The sequence below is a fragment of the Cannabis sativa genome, chromosome 5 (assembly GCF_029168945.1).
Source record: "Cannabis sativa cultivar Pink pepper isolate KNU-18-1 chromosome 5, ASM2916894v1, whole genome shotgun sequence".
Taxonomy (NCBI): Eukaryota; Viridiplantae; Streptophyta; class Magnoliopsida; order Rosales; family Cannabaceae; genus Cannabis; species Cannabis sativa.
Window position 1 is genome coordinate 26724915 of NC_083605.1, and position 15083 is coordinate 26739997.

Below are 15083 nucleotides of genomic sequence, written 5' to 3' on the forward strand. Positions count from 1 at the left end.
AGTTAAAAACAAAATAAAATCACCTTTGTATATTACATTTGGCAATTGATATATTTTTTCTAATTGAGCTGTTTGCCCAAGGAAAGAATTCATGTAGATTAATGATTGAAAGGAAAAAGGAGAAAATAATTTTGTGGCGCCATCGTTGCGACTCTAGCGGGAGACGATTGACCAGATCTTCCACGACCAGTCGGAGAAGTTTTAGAGAGATCTTGGCATCAGCGGCGCCGCCACTGAAAATGAAATACTCTTCATGAAGAAAACAAGGATGAGGAAGAGCCGCGGTGGGCCAACATTGAAAGGCTTCTGACTTATGACCGTCTTTGTAAAGGGATGCTTAAACAGTTCTTGACATTGGTTGAAGTTCGATATGTGAGGTTATGTATTGAAAGAGATGTGTATGTTGTGAGCAAAGATAAGGTAATGGCATTGTGTATATTATATACACAATATAGGTACCCTGGGATAGTCTCTATATACCTTATACAGAACTACATATATACTATGTATTTGGGTTAGTTGGTGACTTTGTTTTGATGATGACAAAGTACCATGAAATTGGTTGGACTAGCTCCATCAAATAATAACAATAATAAAACAAAGACAGATACTTATCTTGTTTTTCTATTTGTTGGCCTTTGCATTGGCCCTTATGCAATCAATATTTATCAATGCTTCTCACAATTTATACTATTCTTAGCTATAATATTTATGATGCAGAAAACTTTTTTTTTTTCAACTGGTTTAATATCATGGCAGCAATTAATTAGGTTATTTATAAAAATATGAGAAAATGAATATATATTTTGATATATATAGCATAAAAACTTAATTACCCTAAATATGACATTTTTTTTAAAAAAAAAACTTACAAATATGGGAAAAAGTAATGAGGAATGCCATAAAAAACTTTAAATTTGTGTTTCTTTTTATTATTTTTTCTTTTTTTAAAAAATAAAACACTAAAATAAAGAAAAAATGATCTCAACTGTAGATGTTATTTTTTTTTTACAGAAATTAAAGTTGTTTTTTTATTTAAATTACTGTTTCTTTTTTGTTAAAAACTAATTATTTCTTTAAAAGCAGCAGAAAAAAAAAAAACCAGTTTCATCAACATCATCCTGAAAAAAAAAACCAGTTTCATCAACATTGAACGAACCTAATAATTTCATTTAAAAAAATAAAAAAAAAATAGTTTCATTATGTTATTACAAATTTTTTATTTTAAGTTACTTTTTTATTATTTTGTTTCTAGGTTGGAAACTTACACTTATATTTTGTTTTTAATATTTGTATGCATGGTGTGTTGTTTTGATTATATTTGTGATTAATATATATATATATTTTTTTTTTTTGTATTTTTGTGTGTGTGTATTTTTTTTTTTATTTGATTGTCTGATGAAACTAGTTTCAGTTAACTTTATAATTAATATTTATATTTTGTTATGATTTTTTATAGCGTCAAAACTGGTTTCATAGGTCGAAACTGGTTTCACATGTTTTAACTGTTCTGTAATGGGGTTGCTCCATTTTTATGATATTATTGTATTTTTTTTAGTTTGTATAAAACAAGTTTTATTATTGTATTATATTTGAACAATAATTTTTATTTTATTTTAATTAATCAGTTTCTGACACACATATTATTTTATTATTTTCATAACTTGTTTTTTTCAAGTAACTAGTATATATATATATATACTAGCAAAAAACTACGTGCGACGCACGTATACTAAATTTATGCTATTTTTTTTCTATGTTATTTGAAAGTGATACAATTAAAAATTAAAGAAAAAATATTATTAATTATTAGGTGAGATTATTATTATGTGTATCTAAATATTATATTTTATAATGTTGTCAATTAAAAGTGAATACCGAATGCAATATATTAGTGTTTAAGAAAGCTTGATGATTTAAATATGTTCTTAAGTTAATCCAAAAATAAATTAAAAATTGATGTTCCAATACTTAAAGAAACATTACTTAATTGAGTGTAAGATAAAAAGAAAATTAAAAATCAATCTCTAAATTATTGATAATTGAAGATAACATTTGTCTAAAAATTGTAGATAAGAAAACTAATGATAGTCATTGGTGGATTTCAATCTTCATTTGCTTCGATAGAGACAATAGTGTAATTTTTGTATTTTGCACTTTTCATTCTAGCCGAGTCCGCATATATCTGGATTGTCCATTTTTTCGTTGATAAATTGAATATGATAGTGTCGACAAAAAGTGAAAACCATGTTTTACAAAAAGTGATAGTATTCTATAACAAAATACAATTAAATTATTTTAAAATACTATATTTTATTAAAATAAAACTCTATATGATTAAAATTTCATATTTATCTTTTCTCAAAATAAAAAAAAAAAAATTGATAAAAAAAAAGAAAAAAAATGAAAAGTTTCTATTATTATCTCCACTGCCTTTCTAGATGTGAATAATGGTCTCTTCTTTCTTCCATATTCTTCTTTATTTTTTGTATATTGTGTTTGCAACATATATGTAAATTATTACGTAACTTTAAAAAATTTTGCTCCTAGAAACTAATGCATATGCCGAGCACTTAGAATCATTTATTAGCTGTAAACTTTGTTGGATTTTTTTCGCCATTGATGCTTGGTTTTGTGAACTTTGATAAAAGTCACGCTTTTTTTTTATTATTATTATTACTTATATATTTTGTTATTAATTTGTGAAGAAGAAAAAAAAGAAGTGCGGATTGGAATATTATGTGTGATCCCATGGGAATGTCCAAATTGTAATAGGAAAAGGAATACAATAAATAATTAAAGAAAACCTAATCGTAGATGTACAACAGCAAAAACCCAATCGTATTTTTTTGGATTTAATGGGATTTATTTTATTATATATAAATGAAAAGTGACCCATGAATAAAAAGAAAATTAAAAATTAAAAAGAAACACAATGTGTGTAAGATAAAAAGAAAATTAAAAATTAATCTCTAAATTATTGATAATTGAAGATAATATTTGCTTCGACAGAGACAATAGTATAATTTTTTATTTTGCACTTTTCATTCTAACCGAGTCTGCATATAACTGGATTGTCCATTCTTTTGTGTATAAATCGAATATGGTAGTGTCGACAAAGCGGCGGTGTTCCTGCAAATAGTTATTTATTTTCATTTAAGATGATTAGACATGGTGTGCATAATTAATTTAATTAAAAAAATTTACTTATGAAAGACAAGTAAAGTTATTTTATTTCTTTAAAACTACACCTCTGCAGTATAATCCATTAATTGGACACCAGTACACGAAAATATTTTTTCCTGTGAAAAAAAAATAATTAGAAAATTAAATTTCTTTTTTCTTAAGATAAAACGAAATTAGGGTAAGTAATTTTTTTTTTTTTGTTTTGATATTATTTTTATAATATTTTTTAAGATCATCAAAAAAAAAATTAAAAAAATATCAGTGTATATTTTTGTAAAGGATAATTTTATGATTTTTTTTGACTCATGTGGACCCAACGCGCATGGATAATTCAGTTTTTTTTTTATTATTTCATATTAGAGAGAGTAAAAGAAAAGCTATATATTATTTCAAAAAAAAAAAAGCTATATATTATATTTATTAACTATCCTTTCGAAGATAGAAAAGAAAAAGGACTGTATATGAATATACTGCATAGTAAAACACATTAAGCTAATTAAACGTATTCTTCATAAGATCAAATTTTTAACATAATCCAAATATAGAATATAACAACATGTTTTTTGATGTGAAGGTTAAACATAACAAATGTCATAGTTTAGTCTCCGCATAACACAACAACGATGTGAGCTCATTAATTTTGATAGAAACAATGCAGATTTGAAAAGATTCAATAAGGAGACAAAAATTCCAAAATGTTAAAAAATGAAAAATTAATCTTTAAAATTGGGGGATGATTTACGAATAAAAAGAAGACCCAATTGGATCAGAACCTGAAATTGGGGGACAATTTTTTTGAATTTCTCACAACGAATTTGCGTCAGATCCTCCATTTTTCGCAGATTCACTCATCCTTCTAGACAGCAATAAGAATTTGCTTGTCGTCTAGGAGGCTCTGGTGGAGTTGGAACAAAAATCATTCAAGTACACACACAATATCATATATCTTTTCTTTTATTTCATGACTCTTCTCTAGTTCTTAAAAAACTGCCCTTTTTTGATTCGAGGCAGCTAGCAAAACATGTTTTCGGGGCGTCGAAATTGGCTGCAACCGCAAGCACAGCCAAGCTTGAGTTGTTGAAAAGGTTGGGAGCTGATTGGAGTATTGATTACACAAAGGAGAATGTTGAGGAAATTCAAGAGAAATTTGATGTAGTGTATGATACAGTTGGTAAGTTTATTAAGCTTTTCTGAAGTTTTGTTTAAGTTTCAAGGCTAAAAATCTATTGAATAAAAAACAGGACAAGTTGAACAAGGTTTAAAAGTAGTGAAAGAAGGTGGGAAGGTTGTGTCAATATCTAAGCCAGCAGTTGGAGCAATATTTTATGGTTTGAGTTCAAGTGGTATTACTTTGGAGAAATGGGAACCTTACTTGGAGAATGGTAAGGTTAAGGCAGTGATTGATCCCAAAGGCTTATTCCCTTTTGCCAATAATACTATGGAGGCTTTTGCTTATCTTGAGACTTCTACAGCCACTGGAAATGTTGTCATTTATCCCATTCTATGAATGGTTGGGTCTTTTTTGGCTTTAAAGTCTATATTTAGTGTGGTGTTACTCGTTACTGTTTTATCTGAATAAAAACAACTTGTGATCATGTTGTAAATTGTAATTCTGTGAGTGTAAATTCATGGACGATTATTTTATATATATATTTTTAATTTTTAGAATTATAGTTGTGATTATATATAGAGTTAAAATATACTAAATATCAGTTTAAATATTAATAGGATTTGTTTTATTATTATTTTATTATATTTTATTATTTTATTAAATATAAATAAAAAGTTACTCATAAATTTCTCATAAACCAATAATTCCAGTTATATAAACAACTTTATATAGAATAGATATATATATATACTAGCAAAAATCTACGTGCAAGGCACGTATACTAAATTTTATGCTAGTTTTTTTCTATGTTATTTGAAAGTGATACAATTAAAAATTAAAAAAAATATATTATTAATTATTAGGTGAGATTATTATGATGTGTATCTAAATATTATGTGTATCTAGAAGAAAATTACGTGCGAAGCACGTATACTTAGTTTTATTCTAGGTGCAATGATACGATAAATAATTGAACAAAAAATTTTATTAATTATATTTTGAAATTATTTTTACCTAACAAAGCATTTACACATAAATTCCATCAAAATATGCCCAAAGTAGCAATAAAAGAAGAATTATACTAATAAACAAAATCACTCATATAACCAAAGAAATGAGACTAAAGTAGAGGAAACATATTGAATTTAAAAAAGGGCATTTTCTAAAATTGGTAAGCTTACAACATGCAATTGATTCAAACTGTGAAAATAGATCGAGAGCCAAAAATCGATGGGTCAAACGAAGGAAGGGAAAGCGTCAATCGCAACTCAATTGGCTCAACTGTTGCTTACCCCAGTAGGCGCAAATCGGTAGAATTTACATCGAGTTCACTACCTTGTACTCAAATGCCAAAGAAATTTGTTTTTTATGTCTAGCAAAATCATACAAGAACCTTCTGTAGTCCTACCCGGTACATTTTTAACCTTCACTTCCTACACACAACTCATTCTCTTTCAATTAAAAATAAATAAATAAAAGCTGAATAATAGAACCTCTGAATAATAAAAGTATAGTTTTCTTGCCTCGTCATTAGAAGAACCACTTTTTGAATCAAAGCTATCACTTGATTCAATTTTTTGTTTAGGAGTAGAAGTTGGTACATTTATTACTTTAATTTTCTATACACAATCATTTTATTTTGTAAAAGAAAACTAACAATAGATTATCTGAAATATATTACTCAACAGGAGTATAACACTGAAAACATCAAACATACCTCATCAAAATATCTCTCTTCTTCAGAGCTTTCATCTAAATAATCTTTCTTGGCTGTTACAGCAGGAGCTTTCTTTGCTTGTGGAAGAACCTTATCTGCTGGTTTTTTCTGCAGTATCATCAAAAATTATAAGATTTCTTTTTTTTTTTTTCAAACTACAAATTTTTGTGTACATAATAAGTATTGTACAGTACTCACATGCTCATCATCCGAGAAATTATCATCATCATCATCACTTGAATCCTCCTCAAAACTCACTTTACTATTTTTTAGGAACAATTTTTTAATAATAATAATAATAATAATAATAACTGCTTCACTAACCGCTTTGTATGAGATTCCAAACAATATTGGAAGGCACAACAAGATCGTTGCTAGTGACAGCATGAGAAGTTGTTCATTGGATCCATAGTATTCAATGTTGAGATCGAAAGTTTGATATTAATCACTAATAATAATATCATGTTTGTCCTTTATCAATACAGTTAATTTATTGAATTCATCCCACAACTTAATCAATAACGGTGAGACTTGAAGCATGGAGAGCCAAACCAAATTTGTTGGAGCATTTGTAAATGATCGACAATGAAATTCAAAACTTCACAGATTAATAATAAGTATGTACACCAATTCAAAACACAAATACAAACTCAATCCTAAAAAATCTGAAGTAATCATAAAAGGATAAAACCATATATAAGTAAAAGTATTGATTGAAGAGACAAATAAATGCAAAATAAAATTAATAAATTATATTCCTGATATTTTAATATTATATTTATATATAACTGAGTTTTTCATCAACCCTCTTACTACCCATTCAAAATTTACGATAATTGGGAACACATATAATTAACTTTTTTTATATACTGTATACACACGTGTGCCTTAAATGGAACAATAAAACTATAGTAACCACAGTAAAAAAAGAAAGAACGATGACTGGTGAAGGTGATCGGTAGGACTGAGTCAGCAGTTAAACCAAATAATATATATATATAATAAGCAATAAACATATATATAGTGTTTCGGTATTTTATGAATTTTGTAGTGTATACGATTGGGTTGGTTGAGTTGAGAAGCTCATCTCAAATCATCGGTTGTTTTCCTTTTAAATGGGTTGTCATTCTCGAATATTTAGGATCAAATATCAGTTTAAATATTAATGAGATTTGTTTTATTATTATTTTATTATATATAAATAATATTTTATTATTTTATTAAATAAAAATTAAAAGTATGAATTTCTCATAAACCAAGAATTTCAGTTATATAGGCACACTTTATATAGAATAGATATATTTTAAAATATGTAGTACAAATGCTCTTAGGCGAGATATGTAAGAGAAAATTTGCTTCTCTACGTGTCCAGTCGAAGAACATAGGGCCCCAATGATCAGAAGAACCACTATAAGGAGTAAGGATCCATAATCTAAAGGGACAAGTCATGCCCAAGGTCCAATGTGTTGGCCCACAATTATTACACTCTCAAAGTGGAGCGATACAAGGCCTGCATTATAAGCCCACAAGACAGCTCTCAAACTTTTTCCTTTTTTTAATTGACAAAACGTATGATAAGCGCCACTATGGTGACAGTTAAAATAGTGTAAATGCTCCCGCGGAAAGGCAGTTTGAAGGATTAGTTTATTGGTGTGAGCACTGGAAAGGCAACTAAGCTCGTGGGGCTCCCCTTCCTGTCCTCAATCTCATCCATCTTTCTTTTCTTTCTATCTTTCTTATCACTTTTTTCTTTCCCATCTTTCTCTGTGTAAGTATACTCAATCTCTTCTCACTCTCAGGTAACAGAGCCACAATGGTAAAGGAAACCGAGTACTATGATGTCCTTGGTGTCACTCCTTCTGTTTCTGAGGAAGAAATTCGCAAGGCCTATTATCTTAAGGTTCATTATTTGCCATTTTATCTTTTTCAATTACGTCTTATCTTTTCACTCACATGATTGTTGATACCCTTACATTGCTTTGATCATATAGTAACCAAATTGTTCATTGATATTATCTTTCTTAAGTTGTATAATTGCAATAAAATAATATGATCCAAATGGCATGTTTGTATAGGCAAGGCAAGTTCATCCAGATAAAAATCCGAACGATCCTCAAGCTGCTGAAAGATTTCAGGCAAGTCACTCCAACACAAACAATCAAGCATTTACCTACTTTTTAAAGAAAAATATGGAAAAGGGTGTGCCAACTTTATCTAATTGTAGTTTATTGGAGTCTTTAAGTGACTAACAGAAGTAGATAAAATCAGGATCCAGATCAGCCTATTATCATTTTTCCTTATTATTGTAAAATGTTGGCTCAGGTACTAGGTGAGGCTTACCAAGTTTTGAGTGATCCAGTGCAAAGAGATTCATACGATCGTAATGGAAAGTACAGCATATCAAGGTAATTTTCTCGTTTTTCTATGACCCTTACACTTGTCTATATTATATAATATCTACTTTATTTTATAAACCAAATGGAATTGAATTAATATGCGGAACTACGTATACTGGACTCGACAATCGAGATCCTAGCTGATCGGCTAATCAATATCTTTACTGAACTGATTATAGTAAAACTAATTTGATCTCCTTATAATTTCACTTTGAAGGGAAACCATGCTTGACCCTACAGCGGTCTTTGCTCTTTTATTTGGAAGTGAATTGTTTGAAGACTATGTAGGACATCTGGCAGTGGCATCAATGGCTTCTTCCGAATTAGTTGGAGATACTGAAAACCCTGGGAAACTACATGATAAGTTAAAGGCAAGTATGCTCTAAAAATCATTACACAACTAAAAATTCCTTTCCTGACCACATGAATATCAGTCTCTTCAAAGGTTCATTACTATTTTGGATTGAATTAGAGTTCAGGATTAACTTTTCATAAACATACTCTTTGCTAATGCAGGCTGTCCAGCGAGAAAGAGAAGAAAAGCTAGCAAGGTTATTGAAAGATTTTCTAAATCAGTATGTTAGAGGTGACAAGGATGGGTTCATAAGACACGCGGAAACTGAAGCCAAACGACTTTCTGATGCAGGTTTGATTGAGGCACCTTTTAGTTTTCTATGACTAGCTAACAATGCAAGTTATTTCATTCTAGAGGCTTATTATATCATGCAGCTTTTGGAATTGAAATGTTAAACACCATCGGCTACATATACTCGAGGCAAGCAGCACTAGAGCTTGGAAAGAAAGCCATATTCCTTGGAGTACCATTCTTGGCTGAGTGGGTTCGGAACAAAGGACATTTCTGGAAGTCCCAGCTAACTGCTGCAAAAGGTGTGTACGGATAGACTACTGTATATCATTGTATTTGCTTTCATAATGCTTCACCATGCTTGGCTTGATTGATCTTAATGCTGCAAATAAACAACAATTCAGGTGCTTTTCAGTTATTACAACTCCAAGAAGACATGCGTAGAAATTTTAAGATGGAGGGAAATGGGAGTAGCCAAGAGAGCGATTTAGAATCCCACATACGGTTAAACAAAGACACACTTATGAACTCTCTGTGGAAGTTGAATGTTGTTGATATTGAAGTAACCCTTTTACACGTTTGCCAATTGGTGAGAGCCATTGTTTTCATTATCCAAAGGGCTTTCATTATGAAGTAGTATATATATATTTATAATATATGCATGTCTCTACATGTGACTTTTAGGTGCTTAAGGAGAATAATGTTAAGAAAGAAGAACTTAAACTTCGTGCTCTGGCTCTCAAATTACTAGGCAAGATATTTCAGGTCAAACACTTGCAATATTCTTTTCTCAAAACAATGCTATTCCCATATTCAAATAGAAATAACGGTACATTAGCTATGTTGATACTAAGCTTTAAAGATTATGTTACCAGGAGGAAAAACATGCTCGAAATGGCGGGACTTCCAGAAGGAAGAATGAAGCTGATAGTGATGATGATGACAGCAGTTCTGACAGCGAAGACGACTCATCAAGATCACTCACGTATCGAACACCATTTCTAACCCAGGCAAGTAATCCATAAAATATTATGTACGTTGGTTCTTCTATCCGTTTCTTCAAAGTGATACTTAAGGTTTTCACTCAATGATACATGTATTATAGATCATAAATTCAATGAGCTTGGTCAACTATTTTATTTTGTGGCAGGGCATAGGTAGACTCTTTAGATGCCTTTGCAACCCAGCGTTCGATGTGGACGATGAAGAGATTGTGTACAAAAGCAAATGAGTTCGTATACACGGCAACCATTCACTATACGCAATGCTGTTCCTTACGAAATGGCAACATTAACTTTGTATTCTGCTACCGTTGACAAACTAAGAGCTGAAGACCAAACATTGGGTGTATATCAGGAAATAAATATAAGAAAAAGTGTGCATTGATAGGATTTTTCCACTCCGACTTTGAGTTCTTATAACAGAGAAAGCTCTTGATTTGTGTTTGTATTTTCTGTATTTGTTTTACTATTACAGATATTGTCATCTCATTCGGGCACAACATCACTGATTGCAAACTTCACTGCTTTTAAAAGCAAATGAAATTATTTTCGTATTGATTTTGCTAATCATCAAACTATAGAGAAACAAGTTTGGATTCGAAAGAAAGATGTATTGTTTTCAATTTCTTTAAGCATGGTACTCAATATTCATCTTAGATATGGTTATAACTTTAATGTTGAAATGGATAAATAGTTTCCATAACCATAAGAGAAAACGCCACCACACTCACACATAACATACACTACTGGGCCTAGAAGCTTGGAGCCACACCCAGTTTTCCCATTTCATAAATGAAAATCTTGCAAAAGTTAAATAGTAGTAATTCACATAGTCTGCAGGTTCTGAAAAACCCTTGCAGCTAGTCAGTCTCTGAACACTTGGACATAAAACACATATCTACAAGGGAAAGACACTTCTTTATGGAGAGGCTAAAGGAGACAATTGACATAGCCCAGTGAGTTTTAATGAGCTGAAGGAGGCAACATGGTGGGGCTGCGGAACTGAGCTTGGAAAGCGCATGCACAATGAACAGATGTTAAATTCAAACAGCCACTCATGATGAGTGAATGCCTGCCTGAACAAGTGTGAAGCGAAGGAAATGTATCACACACTGCCTGAACAGCGGGAGGAGTAAGCGCCGTGCATTGGCTAATGTTCAGAGTTTTAAGCCCCTCCTCATCGTCCCATGTTTCAGGTTTGTTCTTCACTCGACTTTGGGCCAAAGAATACATTGCCTTGTCGGTGATGTTCTGGCAGTAGTACAGCCCAAGGGATCTCAGATGGACACACCTATTTGCCAAAGCAATCACACTATCATCTGAAAAAACCAAGTGCGGAAAGGGTTAAAACTTAAATGGTCATTATTATCATAGTTAGAAACCCAGTAAAATAATAAATCTTATAATTAAACGAAACCAGTTAATGATCTTAGTACGATTGTACCAGTTATAAGGACACATCCGCACAAGTCAACGGTTCTAAGATCAGGGCAACCATATGCTAAACTCATAACTCCAACATCACTGACATTGTCACACCATCCAAGATTTAAAGACTGCAGCTGATTGCAGTAACGTCCAATAGCCTGAACATAATAAAGAAATTTGTTAAGAACTATCTCAGATCAAACCATGGAGAAATTTGTAAGAGCTTATCATACCTGCAGAGCCCTGTCTGTTGCAGTTTTCACACATCCGCAGAGATTGAAAACTTTTAAGTTTCTGCAACAACTAGCAAGATGTGCAAGAGCAACATCACTGAAAGCAGGGCAGCCACTGATATTGAGTTTAGTAAGGTTTTGACAACCACGAGCCAAAGCATATAGCGAGGCATCACTAAGCTTGAAGCTTTTACTGAGATCAAGGATCTGCAAATCATGACAGAAGTTTGCTATAGCCTCAACAGCATTGTCCTCAAGTTGTGGTTTATCCTGACGCAGAATCAGAGTTTGCAGTTTTGTGAATTTAGGAGCAAGTGATAGGACCAAGTTGTTCATATTCTTGTTACACCTAAACAAAAAAGATAGCAGCTTGAGATGATTAGATGGCCATTCACGAACATGCTAAATAAAGATTTTGAAGCATAGATAACTTAGTTGCTCATAAAATATGAATCATCGCTCATCCTAACACTTATTGTTACAAATTTTATAAAAACTTTTGAAAGTGGAAATTATACACGCAGCTCCAAGAATCAAATTAATTGCAAAAGAAGATGTTTCTCTAAGGTGAATTTGAACTACTTTAATTTGTAATTATTAGAGCTATGTCTTATAAACAGGTATGTAAAAAGGCTTTAATAGAGCTATGTCCAATGTCCAAAACAAAAGACCTGAATTAGAAAAACCTCGATACGACAACACTTGTGGTTTAAACAATTTCTTTCCAATCTCTTCAAAAGCCAATTTGACAAATTTAAGATTTTTTTAGAATTAAAGAGGTTGCAAACACTGGACACCTAAAAGACCCCTTAAGATCATAAAAAAACGACAAATAAATTAATCAAGGTATTCAAAACAATACCATGATAGAGAGAGATGGGTGAGGCCGAGAGAAATAGCATCTCTCCAACCACGACACACCCCAGATGCCATGATCACCGTCTGATCATCCACAATCGAAACGATTTGCAACAACAGCTCCATAGGAATATCCTTCCAATCAGTGATAACCCCACCTTCCATTTTCACTTTTCCACCACTACGATCACAAACACCGAGCATCATAAGCTTCTCAAAGCTGACGTTCAAGTCCTCAGCAGCACCCTGGTGGAGCTCCACTTTTCTTACCATTCTATAACGTGTCACCTTTACTCTCTCTCACCGCCTTAATAAGATGGCTCCTCGTTTCTGCCACCAGCCCAAAAAAAAACAAACAGAAAATTAGATAAGAATGAACAAAATTCGATATTTCGAAAAACGACAAGAAACATTACAGCCCAACTCGACCCACCCAGGTGTCGAATTACAGAGAAATGGATATGTCAACCAAAATCCATGTTTGGTAACGGATAATTACACAAATATCATGTCTCCAATCACTCTTCAAACGATTTTTAACTTAAAATACAGAACAGTGACACAACACGAGTTCTTTTTAGGAAAATAAAAAAGAAAACCAGACAAATTGATACATAGCACCAAAATTTATGGCCTTAAATAAACGAAAAATGATCAAAGGATGGCTATCTCATTACCTAAAATTTAAAATATATAAAATTTAAATATGATCCCAGTTAAATATAAAAGAGAATGATGCATGAAACCATGACTCCTAAACAAATCATTTTAAAGTTTGCGAAAACCAATACAAAATGTTTTGATCAAACTAAAATATGAAGTAGCTCTTCAGACCTACTTTTGAATTTTCTAGTTTAGAAAACGGAAGAGCAGTAATAGATTACCAGAGACTTCCAAATAGTTGTGAATGGAAACGTTAAAAAAAAAAAAAAAAGGCGTTGTTGTGTTGCAATCAATTCAAACCTGAGTTGGACTCAGTTCAGAAACTTGGGTTTGGTTTGATGTGGTTTGTGTGTCTAGATTTCCGTCAAAGAGAGAGACGGACGAAATTGAAATATGGAATATGGATGAGTTTGCTTCTGCTGCTTTTGGACAGGAAAGGAGAGAAGAAAGTTTTTCTTTTTTTTAAAGAAATAAAATAAAATATGGAGAAGCGTATGGTATAGGGAACAAGCGACGCGTATGATGCCACGTGGAGTTTATGATCGATTTATGTGATGTGATTGGTGGGACCCACCCTCGTTGGGCTCTGTAAAGTAAGATCATTTGGTTACTTCATTACTTCAATATGACTTCCGTTTTCTTTTTCCCTTTCTTTTCTTAAAAAAATTAGATACAATTGGATTGTGGAGGGAGAAGAATTTGAGGATTTATATGATATGATATGATAAACGATAGGTTGTGACAAAATGTCTATTTATTTGTTTATTATAATGGATAATATTGCAGAAATGGATTGAGGAGAATAATATGATAAAAGAGGGCCAGGGTGAGAGAGAGAGAAGCCAATGGAATGGAGTTGAGTGGGTTCGGGTGAACATCTGGAAGGTTCTATTTGTTTAAAACCGAAACCGCACTCAAAAGTAATTCCAGTTCTTTTGAAGTCCTTTATTTACAGTGATGTTTTGGAAGGAAAATATTGGAAAGAGAGAATAAATTATGTGTTTAGTAGGAAGGAATGATAGAATTCCCGTTTAAAATTTAATCCTATACAAAATAAAGTAAATTAATCTCTAAAAAAAAAGTAAATTAAATTAAATATCATAAATACTTTTTTATAAAAATATAAATAATTTTCTTGAAGAGGACAATATTAATAATTTTAATAAATAATTATTTTTTTTAGTCTAATTTTATTTATTTCTCTTTTTTTTGCAATGAGTCTAATTTTATTTTTAATATCAAACAAGGAAAAAAATTGGTATCCTCTCCTTTCATCATACTCTCCATTTTCCTTACTCTCCTTCTTAATTTCCTCCCTCACACCAAATATAGTAGATTGGGGGTGAAAATAAACAATGGATTTTTTGGCTAAATGGGGAAGGGATTTTTTTCTCTATTGTTACTTTGTATTGGGGTTGGTCTCTTTAATTTTTATTTATTTTATAATATTATTTTTTTTAAGTTTTTCATTGATACTGTTTAGCACTCAGTGTTCTTAAAGCATCTTCAACAGTAATATTCTTTAAGAGTGTCAAAAATATTCAACATCACTTAAACTATAATATTATATTTTATTTCTCTTTCACATTATTCTTGACACTTTTTTATTCTAAAATGTTTCAAGAGTAAGCAATTCTAAAATTATTAAAATAATATTATATTATTATTTAATATATATTAAATATTTTTTTTACTTTAAAACAAAATAATAATAAATAAATAAGACCGAGAAGACATAAAGAATGTCATTGCATGATATTTTTTTGGCATTTTTTTTCACTACAATGGTAAACATCTATTAAAAGATGTCAAAAATGTATATATGGTACTAAGTATTCTTTAAGGGCCGCTTTTTTTATTGACGTGACGAATGATGATTGGATGGAATGTTAGTTGGAGGTGGA

At 31.1% G+C, this 15083-nt stretch overlaps 3 protein-coding genes across 7 annotated transcripts; 2 read left to right on the plus strand and 1 right to left on the minus strand.

The window, feature by feature from the left end:
- The first annotated feature begins 333 nt into the window (after positions 1–333).
- Positions 334–4693, plus strand: LOC133038244 (2-methylene-furan-3-one reductase-like). The gene is made up of 3 exons (XM_061116334.1): positions 334–420; positions 4198–4357; positions 4428–4693. Exons 1-3 carry the CDS (start codon positions 334–336, stop codon positions 4691–4693), a joined length of 513 nt encoding a protein of 170 aa, XP_060972317.1.
- Positions 4694–7567: 2874 nt separating this feature from the next.
- On the plus strand, positions 7568–10561 carry LOC115716728 (chaperone protein dnaJ 10). Of its 2 annotated transcripts, none has more exons than XM_030645608.2 (11): positions 7568–7693; positions 7814–7914; positions 8090–8149; positions 8337–8419; positions 8628–8781; positions 8927–9056; positions 9140–9298; positions 9401–9585; positions 9681–9761; positions 9872–10006; positions 10147–10561. In XM_030645608.2, exons 2-11 carry the CDS (start codon positions 7828–7830, stop codon positions 10225–10227), a joined length of 1155 nt encoding a protein of 384 aa, XP_030501468.2. In that variant the 5' UTR covers positions 7568–7693; positions 7814–7827; the 3' UTR covers positions 10228–10561. The 2 variants fall into 2 exon arrangements, with proteins under 2 accessions (XP_030501468.2, XP_030501469.2); XM_030645609.2 differs by having other exon boundaries at positions 7584–7710.
- Positions 10562–10724: 163 nt separating this feature from the next.
- On the minus strand, positions 10725–14064 carry LOC115716603 (F-box protein SKP2B). Of its 4 annotated transcripts, none has more exons than XM_030645435.2 (5): positions 13401–14064; positions 12521–12846; positions 11659–12007; positions 11442–11583; positions 10725–11316 (listed from the first exon to the last, which is right to left on the minus strand). In XM_030645435.2, the coding sequence occupies exons 2-5, from the start codon at positions 12787–12789 to the stop codon at positions 10961–10963; spliced, it is 1116 nt and encodes a 371-aa protein (XP_030501295.2). In that variant the 5' UTR covers positions 12790–12846; positions 13401–14064; the 3' UTR covers positions 10725–10960. The 4 variants fall into 4 exon arrangements, with proteins under 4 accessions (XP_030501295.2, XP_030501294.2, XP_030501296.2 ...); XM_030645434.2 differs by having other exon boundaries at positions 13480–13857; XM_030645436.2 differs by having other exon boundaries at positions 12950–13774.
- Positions 14065–15083: the final 1019 nt, after the last annotated feature.